At 37.1% G+C, this 14459-nt stretch overlaps 1 protein-coding gene and 1 long non-coding RNA gene across 2 annotated transcripts; both read right to left on the reverse strand.

Moving 5' to 3' along the window:
- Nucleotides 1-169: 169 nt before the first annotated feature.
- Nucleotides 170-9453, reverse strand: LOC126470310 (uncharacterized). Its single transcript, XR_007586165.1, has 2 exons — nucleotides 9330-9453; nucleotides 170-7071 (listed from the first exon to the last, which is right to left on the reverse strand). It is a non-coding gene; the product is annotated as an uncharacterized LOC126470310 (long non-coding RNA).
- LOC126470309 (inosine-5'-monophosphate dehydrogenase 1b) lies at nucleotides 7088-9406 on the reverse strand. The gene has a single exon (XM_050098081.1). The coding sequence runs from the start codon at nucleotides 9246-9248 to the stop codon at nucleotides 7689-7691; it is 1560 nt and encodes a 519-aa protein (XP_049954038.1). The 5' UTR covers nucleotides 9249-9406; the 3' UTR covers nucleotides 7088-7688.
- Nucleotides 9454-14459: the final 5006 nt, after the last annotated feature.

Here is a 14459-nt window from a genome sequence, read left to right on the forward strand (position 1 = left end):
GAGTGAATTACATATAAGAAATTAAGTCTCTATAAAAACACGTTCCATTTAACTTACTACTGTTAAGAAAGCATTTAATTTTGACTTTTTGAAGCATTATTTAAAATCTTCCTGCTGCCTCATGCTAAAAAGGAACAGTGTAAGTGTGTGCCAATAAAAAAAAAACAAAAATGATCAATTAGTTTATTACACAATTTAAAAATCACACAACATGATTCAAAAAATGTACATATTCATTAAAAATATCAAGGGCAGACAAATAGGGTGCAGGCACCATTTCAGTTTCCAACAAATTAGGTTGAAAATTTATGACCACAACCTTTACAATATGCATAACATTTAAGCCAGTCAGTAATTTCAGTAGATAATTCTGAGCATCATCAACTGTAAAATGTTAAAAATGCACTATTTTAACCTCTGAACAGCTCTTTCACACTCTAGACAATATTTTTTGCATAACACTTAGCCAATGGATCAAAATAAGTAACCAAAACTATTTTGTTTGAAGATGTGCACACAATCCATGTTTAAGGAACTAAGTTAAAGCACTAAAAGTTGTCCTAATGAATATTTAGAGAACTATTTTCAGACAAGCAGCCGTCATGTCACTGATTAAAAAATCAAAATCTGTGACGAAAATTTTGCTTGACTAATATTATAACAGCTCTTGCAGTTTTCTTTGAACACACTGAAGCTGTGCAACACTGTCTATAAAAATGCTGGCTTTTATGTTCAGTACAGCACCATAAAATATTTACCAATTGTGAAGAGGTTGTGGCCTCTAGCTTACAGTAAATAAAACTATACAATGATAGGAAAAATTACAAAATGTAATACAAATAACCATCTCCAATATAAGTTGGAAGGTAACCAGATAAATTCTATAGGCTCAACAATGCTCTAAATTTTAATTCACTGTCATCTTGCTTGTACTGAAGTTTTCACCATGAGTTTTTTAAATATACATTTTTGTAAACTAGAATTTACAAAATAAGAAATGTTAAGCTGTGTTTCATTTACAGACAGCTAAGTTCATTTGTACTCACTGGAACCTGAATACTGGCATCAATGTTACAGGACATTCTATATTACATAAATCTGCCAAAGTCATGCTTTACTATGAAATTCCATCACATTTTTTTTGTAATTGTAAGATGAATACTGAAATTTACAGACCAAGGGTAAGTTTTCACATGTTTAAAGAGTTACGCACCAACTCCAACAACTTTGTGTTAAAATAAAGAGCCAAATCCACTAACTTAGAGAGAACCTAACATTTCAGTTTATTTTAACACATTCAGATACATTGTGCCAAACTTTTAGTAACTAGGAAGCATGCGAACCAATGGAATGTTTACTACAAAATTATGCTCCACAAATACTGCACTGGATACCTGGTCACATCACAAAATTAACTTACTTTAATGTGACAGTAACAAGAAAAATACCTTAAATCTATTTTCAGGATTAAATTTCCAGTCAACTTCCTGGACAAACACCACAAATACTGGAACACAGTTAAACATTCCTTATAAAGGATAACTCTCTCACTACAACTTCTGCACAGAAAATATCTGAATATACATTTCAACACACACACACACACACACACACACACACACACACACACACACACACAGTGCATAATACATTGCAATCAGCTCTTCAATTACAAATCATTGAAATTGTTAGTACATTACACCAGAGGAACAACACCCAAAATAATTTTTATAACAATGTTGTTTAAGTATCTGCATAAATTCAAATAATGTACTACTCAGAATTTACCAGTAATATCACTTTCCTGAAGACAATTTTACATGTTCACTCTTAGGCATTTTAAAACCATTGCAATGGCATGGACCCTTTACATGTTACTCATTAAAGTTCATGTCGAAAACTCAGACCAGTAACACAAAATGAAACTTCTTAACTTGCTGCTCAAACTTATTGCAATGGCCTCTTTCACATAAACAGATGCACATTTTACTATGCTGGTGCCACCTTAAAGCAAGCTAGGATGACTATCTCAGTAATGAGAAAGTTAACCAAAATTCATTTACTACAGTTAAAACTTTTAAGCTGAGAGGCCATGGTCTAAACTATTGTGACATTTCACTTCCAGCTAACTGTGCCATTTTACCACCAGAGATGTTTCTTAGAGCCAGAGATGAAATATTGGGAATAGCTTTACATATTTACCATAGCACCTCAGCCCAAGAGTTAACTGAAGTAAACCCTGGCTGTGAAAGCCTACATTGTAGGATTAAATTTCATTAAGTAACCAACATGAAAGCAAAAAGTTAAGCATACAAAAATCTGATGTCACACCATAACGACACTAATTTTATTTAACTTTTTTACCTCCATTGCAGCAGTAGTACTGCATTGCTACATTATTCTTTAAATATGTTATGCTTTTTCAGGCCCTTTCTAAATTGTCCATTTCAGACTAAGTGGGCCCTGCAAGACACTTCAAATAGAACATGCATGAAACCTGGGTTCACTGGGGCAAACGCTGGCCACTCTAGCCACAGACTGCATAAGAACCACTAGCCATTAGTTTGAACAGTGGCATGTTCATACATTCCAGCATAATTATGAAACCCCTATCATTACTACTCTCATTTCACTGACTATATATTATTCAACAAAGCCAACTAGGTCTCAGCTGTAATGGGACTTTTCACTATGTATAGCCACATTCCAGTTCATAGTAGTGCACATCAGTAGCTTGCAATGCAAGCATGTAAACCAAGTGCAGAAATGCACTGAGAAGGGTGATGGCCAACAATCAATATTAATTTAATGACAAATAGAAAAACAACAGCAGGTCCCAGTCCAGTACACAGTTTTAATGTGCCAGAAAGTCTCAAAGTGAAACATGAAATCTTAGTATTTTTCATCCTAGTACTGGGATTTAACATAGGTTCTCGTGTCTGAAGAGTTTCACTGGTCATAAACCAAATAACGTGCGACCTGTGGTGAGTTATCTGTACCTTAAATGAAAACACTTAAAGTGCCTCCCCCACCCTCACCCGTTACTGGCGATCCCTTGAAATCTTGGTAGTGGTGACAGACTGATCGTTCTATTAAAATTAACTATCACATCATTTACCTTAGAAAAACCATAGGAAATAAATTACTGTATGCAGATTTGAACCCAACTCAAACAAGCCCAATGTCTTCCCAAGATACCAAGACACTGTTAGGCAGCCATTTAGAGATACTTTGAATGATGAAATAAGGAACTATATTTTAGAACTTTTACAGCAGATGATGACAGTCAAATGATTCTGCTACACAGACCTCTGATATTACTAATTGGCCTTATACATATTCCACGCATTTTCTTTAATTGATGCTGAAATAAATAAGGTGTTAAGAATAGGGCAGTTACAGAAAGCATAATACACCATAATATCACAAATTACACAAACATTTATTTAGATGACATGTTTAGTCACATTTCAAAAGTGACCGTGTGCAAATAATATAATCAAACAGAAGTGCCTGTCAATGTGTTGCCGGTAGACATTTATCCCAGAATAGTGATACTTTTGAGATTACTGGATGTAGGCCTTGATTGTTGTCGGGTTTGTGTTTCTAAATGATGTTCCCTAGCCCACAGTTCTATTAGTCTACCACAAAATTGCACCTGGAAGTAAAGGTACTATAGTGTACACACACACACACACACACACACACACACACACACACACACACACACACACACACACACACACGTCTAAATCTTCCACAGTGCAATATGTTTTCCTTAGTCACCATTTGATTTTACTGTAATATCACAGTGTGTTTTCTGTAATAGCCACATGGGGCCAAGTGCAATACTATCATAGTTATTGCATAACTCCACAATTTAACTCAAAAACATTTTACTCATTTGTTTTCTTTAATAGATTTGAACCTTACACTAATGTAGAAGATTCTTAACACATCTCCACATCACATATGTGAAAGGTTTCTCCACAGTACTACTTCCAAGGTGTACATCCAAAGGTATCCAAGTTGGGCCCATATAGGTTTTTTAGAATATCCTGTGCCAATATATACTTCCAACTTTTTGTTCAAAAACTCCTTATCCAGTAGACAACCCAAGCTGTATACAGAGATTTCCCCCTTCCACCCAGAGCTTAGACTGCTATTATACACAGTATTACAATGTAGTTTTGAAACCAGGTTCACTTAAAATCTAAATGCACAACATAGAACTGATCAAACAGCAGAATGCCAAATTTGATTTTTTAGTGAAGAGTCTATAAATTATACATTCCTAAGCATGATAGATCATGTTTGCTGTGTCCAGATGATCCAGCAACGTGAACAATGTACTGTGCATGTTTGTTTTAGCTAGTAACTTTTCCAGAACTATTAGTTCTCATGTCTTTCATAGTTCTTACAAACTGAAAATTCACTACATGTCATTGAGGCTGGCATTAAGCACATTAGTCCGTTTTCTTCCCCTTTTACCTTTTTCTTTTTCAAAAAAGAATTATTATTTACCATCAGTTTCTTGCTGTGTATGAATAGCATTGTGTGTTGATAAAATGTGAATAGGCATATGGTTGTTGGCTGTGAAACTGGCACATTGTTTTGCTCCCTGAACACCCTAAACAAAAATAAAGATATTAACTACACAATTTGATGTTTAATCTGATTAGGGCTATCAGGCACCCTCTTACATCAGACCAGGGTTTCACACATACATTATGGCAGGAAGACAGGATGCCATTATGAATCAGAACATTCAGGGATGTGGAATGTGTTTATTTACTCTTGCTATGATATTCAAGTCAGGAAGTGAGCAACTCTTCAAAATAATTTAAACTGGTACCAAGTGTAAGTAGCAGTTCATAGGAAAACTGCTTTATAAGAATAAAGAAAAATACACTAGCTGACCAATGCATGTCAATTTCTAGACTGATATCCAAAAAGAACTGGTCCCCATGCTATGACAAGTGTCACCTGGGAATTTTACAGGGTGTTTCAGAAATGATGGTCAATATTCAGGGATATGACAGGAATGATCATTCAAAACAAAAACACATTCTCTAAAAATCTTCCCGGCAGATTAAAACTGAGTCAGACCAAGCTGTGAAGTTTGTAAGGTAGTAGGAGATGAGGTACTGGCAGGATTGACACTGAAGGCAGGTCACAAGTCTTGCTTGGGTAGCTCAGTTGGTAGAGCACTTTCCTGCAAAAGGCAAAGGTCCCGAGTTTGAGTCTCAGTCTGGCACGCAGTTTTAATCTGCCAGGAAGTTTCATATCAGCATACTACGCTGCAGTGTGAAAATCTCATTCTGGAAACATGCGCTCTTGTTCATCTTCCTACTTTGAAACAACTCTTCTAATTAAGAAGTGGTTAGAACTTCATTTTAGAGCACAGGTTTACTGGACGTTTTTCTCGTTTTGGTCCATACTGCCTCTTTCCAAAATATGGAAAGCAAAGTGCCTCCAGTACAAGAGGCTTGTTTCACAGTATCTAAGAAAGAATTGATCCTCTCAAGGTATGCATTTTAGAACCCATGTTTACCTGGCTTTTTGTTTTGAATTATCATCCCTGTTATATCCCTGGCCACCACTTCTCAAACACTGTACAGAAAGTAGCACTAACTGCTTACTTTCATGAAAATAAGCCATTTAATATTTGGATGGTTTATACATCTCAAATCTTCAAAAAATTTAATTATTTCACTACGATCACCTTTTTTTAAGATCATATAAAAACTGGTAAACTAACAAACTCACTGAAATACAGTTATCAACTGAACCTTCTAGGTCTACAGCAGAAAAAAGTCAGGTACAATAAATTAAACCACTGATAAAGATTAATATTGGACTAATGTAGACCAAATTTCTTGATTTGCTTCTTTAAGCTGCAAGACTAACATTATTCCTACTACTACTATTCTCTGATCATATAATGTTCGCTTTTTATCTAGCAAATATTCAAGTATTACTATTTTCCTTTTAGTAAAGTATGAAGTTTTAGCTGTTAATCTTCAACAACCAGCATACAAACTACATTAAATATTCAGATTTTTTTTCTGGATTCATCACCAGCTCTGCCACAATGAAAACACGATAAAAATTACAGCTGCCATGTTCTGAAGTTTATAAATGGCTTTTTACTTCTTGTGACCAGACAAAAACATGCTTTCTCCATCCAAGTTCTATACACAACATTTACATTTTTTTCATTCTCGAGTGAACACATTCACTTTCTGGTCCTATAGCTTAATCCTATTAATTTCACATTTGAAAAGTCAATAGAAAGGTCATGTCTACAGCCTGATTATAATTTCTTTTTAGTCAACACTTGACATTTTGAACTTTGGTCCTCCAACTAGAGCTTTCAACATCAAAGTGGCAGGTGCCAAACTGCCAAAAACATAAGTATCAATGTGTCAAAATCATCAGCTCAGCTGCACTTCAAGTAGTGTGATGTACTTGTGCAATCTGTGTTGCCCATCTTATTTAACAGGCTCAAGTTGCAGCAAGCATAAAGAAGTTCTGTATGTGTTTAGAGCTTATTTTATGTTGCTTGCACCTTTGCCAAGGTAAGATTTAGAAAACAATATGGCAATGCCAAATGACAAGTTTTAATCAGACTATAGAGGAACTTTCTTCTATTGGACAGTATTTTGACACCCTTTACAGTCAACAAATGTTCATTCATTCATAATAGTCACACTTAAATTATTGGTGTCTTCATTCTTTGTGATCACATTTTCCAGTGTAAAATTTTCATTTTTGTTCCAGCACAGAATGACACTTCACTAAATGCCTTCTGTATTAATGATTTTAACTCCACCAAAAATTTTACTGAGGTGTCAAAAATATAATTAATTTCATTAACATTAGAAACAAGCTACTTTAATGTCATATTCCTCACAAAGGCAAGATTCTGACAAGTTTAGTAGAAAACTAAAAATGTATTATGTAAACAAATTCTCACCCTCAGTGGCTGCATTATGAAGTTGGAACGTATCCCATGAGTGGATACTGAAGCGTTGACAAAAGCTGCTCGTAATTCCATGATAGATCATTCTGTGCAAGAAAAGGGACAGCACTTACAATCTGTTGTATTATGTTCTCACAGTAAAGGAAAGTAAATTACAGTAAAAACAAGTTACAGCTTCAAGCTTTCAAATTTGTTTACATAAGACAAATCAAATATGACATGCATTAAAGTCTACACAATACTACAACAGTCAACAGACAATAATAGTTGGAATATAAGTAGAAATTTAAAACCAAAGCCCATTAAAATTTTTCTACATTCAAATGTAAATATAATGAATCTAGCTGAACATCTACACATGCATAGAGGACATAGGTTTCTTCCTACACACACACACACACACACACACACACACACACACACACACACACACAAAATTTGACAAAACTACCACAACTGTCAGAGTCTTACTTCACAATAATCTGAATATTCCTTTCATAGTCAGTCTTACACTTTAAAAGCCAGTTACCAACAGAACTAGCAGGTCAGCTCTCATTTCTGTTGAAATTAGAGTTCAGACAATTTCAAAAATTGCCTTTATCAAATTCTTCTGTCATACAACATAAACACCTATTACCGACAACCTCCACGATACCTCAAAACACACCTCTACGTGATACAAGATTTTACAAGGTCTAAAATATCAGAACAACCTTTTCTCATAGGAGAATAAGCCATGAACATTTCCTTCAACCTGTGCAGATTGTGTCCGCCTCTCAAACTTCAATTCACCAGAATACATCATTGAACGTAATGCTGAGAGACTTCTGGCCCCTATGTCCTGGCACCCATGACGGAGTCCACTCTGCAGGTAAGGCAGAAAGCGAAGCACAGAACCTTTGTCTACAATAGAACCACTCACACCCTGTGCCACTTTCAGTTTGTCTGTCTCACTGTGAAAATAGCGGTCCATAGCAGCACCCTTTGCATCTTTCCTGTTCATGGCCTCTAAACTGCCCATACCTCTATACTTCTTAAGTCTAACACCATCTGAGAAGAAATACTCTCCAGGAGCCTCTGAAGTGCCAGCCAACAAGGATCCCATCATCACTGTGGATGCACCAAGTGAGAGTGCCTTTGTGATGTGACCAACAGACTGAATACCACCATCTGCTATAACTGGAACACTGAAACGTCTTGCATATTCCGCAACTTTGTACACTGCTGTGCCCTGTGGCCGACCAACAGCCATAACTTCTTGTGTTATGCATATAGAGCCACTACCCATTCCAACTCTCAGTGCATCAACACCAGCATCTATGAGATTCTTTGCTTGTGCTGCAGTCACTACATTACCACCAATAACTTGTAAGTCTGGATAAGCCTTCTTAATGTACAATATCATATCTCTCTGATACACTGAGTTGCCTTGTGAGGAATCAATCAAAACCACATCCACACCTGCCTGAGCAAGCTGCTCTAGTCTAGCTTTGTCTTCTTCTCGTGTACCAATAGCAGCACCTACAAGCAACTGTTTGTTTTCATCTTTAGAAGCATTTGGATAATTCCTTGACTTTTTTAAATCTGTGCGAGCTATTAGAGCCACTAACTCCCCATTTTCATTAATGATAGGCAGCTTTCCTTTCTTCGATTTTTCCAGAATATTGTTTGCTTCTTCTAAGGTGACTCCTGCTGACGCTGTAATTAAATCTTCTAACTTTGTCATAACGCTGTCGAGTTTCAAGGAACTATTTTGCGACTCTTTCAGAAAATCTATGTCTCTAGATGTAACGATACCTGCTAGTTTTCCGCCAAGCTTTCCATTTTCTGTAATAGGAATACCACAAAAACCGTGTTCTTTTTTTACTCTAATTACATCTGCAACAGTATGGTCACGGCTTAGCACAACAGGATCACGAATAAAACCTTGCTTGTATTTTTTTACTTTGTGAACTTCGTTCGACTGATACTCTGCCGTACAATTGTGATGTATTATACCAATACCTCCACAAAGCGCCATGGCAATTGCCATATCAGATTCCGTGACTGTATCCATCGGTGAAGAAACAAGCGGAGCTTTAAGCGTGATTTTCTTTGTTAGCGCCGATGTTAAGTCGACCTCATCCGCCGTGAAGTCAATAAACCCTGGCAGTATAATGAAGTCATTATACGTGAGACCATCTCCGTTACCAAAGAGCTGAGCACCTGTCAAACCGTCCTCCGGAACATAACCAGTTCCTCCGCAAATCAAATAATCAGCCATACTATATAACACAGAACGACTTATCACTCGTCAACAAAATAAACACTTCCCACGTGGTAGTCTTGAAAACTGATCACTCACAACAGACCACTGGTCAACCTGCCTCGACACACGAAGCATAAAGACCAGCTCTGACGACCGCTTCCGATATTTATATGCCTCATGACATAACAAACACGTTGCATCAAGCCCACGCTTCTCTACATAGCCAAAGAGTGTACCTCCCGGTTCCATCTTTGTTGATGTTCTTTAACATATAAAGCGAACTTCAAAACACTGTTTCTTGAGGAAACAGCAGGTAATACCCCTAAATTAATTTATTGATGCATGTGCCTAAATGAAAAATTGTGCAGTATGTTCTGAATATCTTAATGTCTTTGCCGCTAGTTATATGTCCATTATTACTAACTGCATAAGTAATTTCTTTAGAATTTTGCACCAAGTACGCGATTAAAAGAGTGAAATTAAATTTACATGTCATAATTCAGATATTTTTACATGCCGCGTGAAACACGGAAGTCAGCAGATTTAAAAGAATTGTCACTAAATACGAACAGATGGTAATTTGGGCATTCATCATTGAGCTTTAGCGTATTTTCGTATATAGAAAGGTCAGTGGCCGCAGATGTACCTGAGCTAGCTGCCTCATGCTCCAAATTAAATACTTGGTTCAAAAACAATGAAGGTCGATTAACACTTGGCGGAAAGTCGGGTTTACACATAAAACTAAAGTGAGCCACGGCTAGTGGCATACTGCAGTGGAACCACCAGATACCATTCACACAGAATGCCGTAAGTTCTACACAGTTGACACTGTTACGAATGTGGCGTCAAGTGAATCATATGAGAGGGTTTTGGCATTAGAGCTGTGGCAAGAGTTAAATACAAGAAAAGCGAAACCGAAATGTTAGATCCGAAATCAGATTTCATGCAGGAATGACAAGCGGCAACTAGTACTCACTCGAAGTCTAAAATAGCGCATACTGCAGTAAACCAAACAACAGTCAGCATGTAATATCACCTGCAGAAGCGCCACTCTTTCAAGATTTTAGAATTATACTGTATTCATTAATATACGCATTTTGAATAGCTCTAATTTTCAGTTTCACTATTGGTACGTCACAGTCGGGGACTATTTCCTGCATAAACTCCACAATTTCCGCGGTGCTTGGTCTATCAAACCATGATGTCTATGCGACTCCTATTTTGTCCCATATTAAGTTTATTTATTTATTCAACCAAAACTGTTTCGAGACTGTGAGAAACGTCATTCGTTTGCAGATATTTTGCACATACACACACACGTGCTACCACAAGAAATTTAATTGTTTTCGTAGTTCCAGCGGTTGAAAAAGTGTACCTGTTGGCCACTGTAAAGCCAGGTTCACACACGCAACAATAATGTCGCCACAGCTAGTGGCGTAATGCAGCTACGTGTATAATCTCTCCAGTTTTCAGTGGCCCAACGTAAGAGACGCAACAAATTCTGTCATGCCACAAAAATTTCAAATTGGTTGTACTTTGTTATGTCACTTTCCTTTCACAACTGCTTCCTAACGGCTGTATTTCAAAACACAAGCATTCTGTCACAGTCATCGTGGAGTAACTACTCCTGTACTCCATTCGATTTCAATGTGTTTTCATTTTATTACGTAAAAAGGTCAAAACAGTGTTCGGCAGGTACACTTTCGCAGTTACTCGAACTACAAGAACAACAACAAATGTTTAATTTTCTGTAGCAGTGTGTTCGATGCACAATATTTAAAAACCAGTGATGTATCCCACAATCTTGATAGATTTTTGGATGAATAAATAAATAAATAAAACAGTGAGCCGTGTAATCTTCGTGATTTGTGAGACCAATCACAGAATAAATTGTGGATTATGTGCGGGAAATACTCCACGAGTATGATGTGGCAGCTGTTAAACTAAAAATTAAGCCAGGTTCACACACGCATTTAACGTGGCGCCACAGCTTGTAGTTTGGTGTTGTGGCATCGTGAGCTATCGTCCACATAGGACGCAACAAATTCTATGTAGTTGCACAGCTTTCAATATAGCGTCAATTGAAATCATATGGATGGGTATCAGCGTTATAGTTCAGATTATGGCCTTAGAGCTGTGACAAGACTTAAATACAAGGAAGACGAAATCCAATTATTCAGGATCCGAAAGTAGATTTCGCACAGGGGTGAAAGAGCGGAAACAAACACATTTATAAAAGAAATAACACTCAGAGACGAAAATGCTGCCTGCAGTAGCAGTATCAAACTAACCAGCAGCTGCATTGAAAATGTAATCTGCAGACACGGCACTCTTCCAACATTTTAGACTCATATTGTATTCATTGATATAGGCATTTCGAATAACACATATTTAGTTTAACAGCTACCACGTCACACTCTGGAGCTATTTCCTGCATATAATTCACAATGTATACAGTGCTTTGTCTCACAAATTACGAAATTTATACGGCTCGCCTTTTTGGTTACATACATTAAGTTCATTTATTTATTCCTTCATGAGATATGTGAATCATTTGAAAATATTGCACACACACTCCTGCAGAAAATCAAACATAGGTTGCTGTTCTTATAGTTTCAGAAGCTGCGAAAGTGTACCTGTCGACCATTGTTTTCACTTTTTTCAAAACACACTGAAATCGAATGGAGTACAGCAGCAATTACTGCGCGATAACTGCAACAGAATGCTTCTGTTTCGAAATGCTGCCACCAGGGAGCAGTGGTGACAGGAAAGTAGCGCAACAAAGTACAACCAAGAGGAACTTTTTTATGGCGAGACAAACCTTGCGTCTCGTAAACTGCGCCTCTAAAAACTGGGAGTTCACACATGCAACTGAAGTGTGCCACTAGTTGTGGCGACACTTTTATTGCATGTGTGAACCCGGCTTTAGTTATTCTAAATGCCTACATCAACGAATACAATAAGATTTTAAGCTCCTGGTGGAGTTGCATGCCAGCTGTGGGTTTGTTTGCCATAGCAGACATCATTCCGATCTTTGAGTGTTATTTATTTTATAAATGTGTTTGTGGTCTCTGAATTACCCCTGTGTGAAATCTATTTTCGGATCCCATTTGAGATTCGTCTTCTTTGCATTTAACTGTTGTCACAACTCTAATGCCATAACCTGCACATAACATTAAAACTTGGCCATATGACCTCTATGGCGTGGACAGCAGCTCATAGTGCCACCACAGAATGCTACAAGCTGCGGTGTCACGTTATTTACATGTGTGAAACTGGCTTAGGAAAATGGAAGCAATGAATCTGAATGGAATAATCAGCAGTTATTACGATAACTACAGCGGAATGCTGTCTTTTCGGAAATGTGTGGGGAGGGGGGGGGCTAGTGATGTCAGAAAGTACAGCTACAAAATTTTTGTGACAAGAAAGATGTTGCCTCACCTGAGTGACGCCACTGAAAACTGGGTGTTCAAAAAACATGTGTTTATTTCAGAGAGGCTGCACTCGTTTCAAAGATACACTTTGACTGCAACACCTGAATGAGGCCATAATTTCGTCGAACTTGTATTTGCCATTTTTTATATTCAAACCACATAATAATTTATAACCTATAAATAAATGGTGTTTCAAACTCTAGCACATTGAGAATTTCTCAAAAAGATAAAATTTAATGATATTAGATGTCAGATAATGAGTTATCAGCGTTTAAAGATTTTGGGAGCTGTATGACACAGCAGACAGCCATAAATTGCCCCGCATCACTGGAGAAGTGGTTACATCCTCAGTAGCGGATGAGCATATAGAACTACAAGTGTGATAATTTTGGTTCACATCCTGCCATCTGCAAAAATTTTATTATTCACCTTCGCATTTCGGAGAGATTCTGGTACTTGTCATTATCAATAGTTTACAAATTAACCACGAAATGCAGAAATGCAAGCGAATATTCAGAATACATTGATTACCTGATAAAAGCAAACTACAGTCATCATCATAACAGAAAACAAAAAGACTGACACATGTGAGAAAGAGTTAAAAGATGGCTTAGTCTCACTGTCAGCTGCTTGTGAAATATAAAAGAAAATTCACAAGCTAGTTACTGTAGGAGAATTCTTGTCCAAACAAGAACGTCTTTCAATTAAGCACATATGGAGACAAAATATATTCAGGTACTGGTGCAGACATATTTCTGATGGTGTTTTTTTTAGTTGTTTCAGTTACTTTCCTGGCAGTGAATAGTAATTTTTCACGCAAATTAGAACATACTTCACACAACCAACACATTCATTTAGCAGTGGGGGAACGTCTCCTTGAGTATATTTTCTAATACATAGCACTACATAAATAACTAGTATGTTGTTGACAAGTTCTCACTTTAAAGAAAGAAAATACAGCAATAGTTGTATTTTTTGGAGCAAATTAGAACACACTTCACATAACCAGCACACTTATTTAGCATTGACGGAGCTTCTTAATTACTTTTCTTACTACATACTGCTATGTATATAACGAATATGAAGTGGGCAGTTTGTCACTTTCAAAGCAAGAAAAGACAATAGCTTTCAAATTTGCAGTGAATAAACCAACTGAACACTTAAAGAACTTCTGCTTTAATTCGTCTGCTACAGTGGCTGCTGCAGTCATGACAATATTTTGACAACAGAGGCATCTATCGATACCTTCGAGAAAGCCTAAGTATAGCTTCGAGACGAGCGCAGCTACAGTACCTCTCGTGACGTAAACACAAATAAAAGCATTTGTTAACACATGCAAGTAAAGTATCACTGTAGTATGCTACTACATGTGGTGTCACTTTAGTTCCCTGTGGGAACCCGGCTGAGTAGGGCAACAAGGTCAAGGATTCTCGGAAAAAAAGTTTTGACATTGTCTCTGATCGGAGGAACGCTGTCTTCGACTACAGTTACAACTGTAGGCAGTCTGTTCGTGGCCATTTTCACCACGCTCTCTCGTATAGTAGTGGATTTCGTGCTTTTGTTTCTTTTGATGTTAATATCACTTTAGATGAATGTGAGCTTTTTTTTTTTTTTTACCACTGCTGCAAAGTCTTCCTTTCCTCCTCATAAGAGGAGTTTGAAACCAGCACGCAAACCTAATTCATACTCTGCTTATACAAACCAGTTTCTACAATACGCTGTGCATACACTGCTGATGTGTAACTGGAGAAAAGTGAAAGTATGTAATGTAATTAAATCAGTAGAGTCTCCT

This window comes from Schistocerca serialis, chromosome 3, assembly GCF_023864345.2.
Source record: "Schistocerca serialis cubense isolate TAMUIC-IGC-003099 chromosome 3, iqSchSeri2.2, whole genome shotgun sequence".
Taxonomy (NCBI): Eukaryota; Metazoa; Arthropoda; class Insecta; order Orthoptera; family Acrididae; genus Schistocerca; species Schistocerca serialis.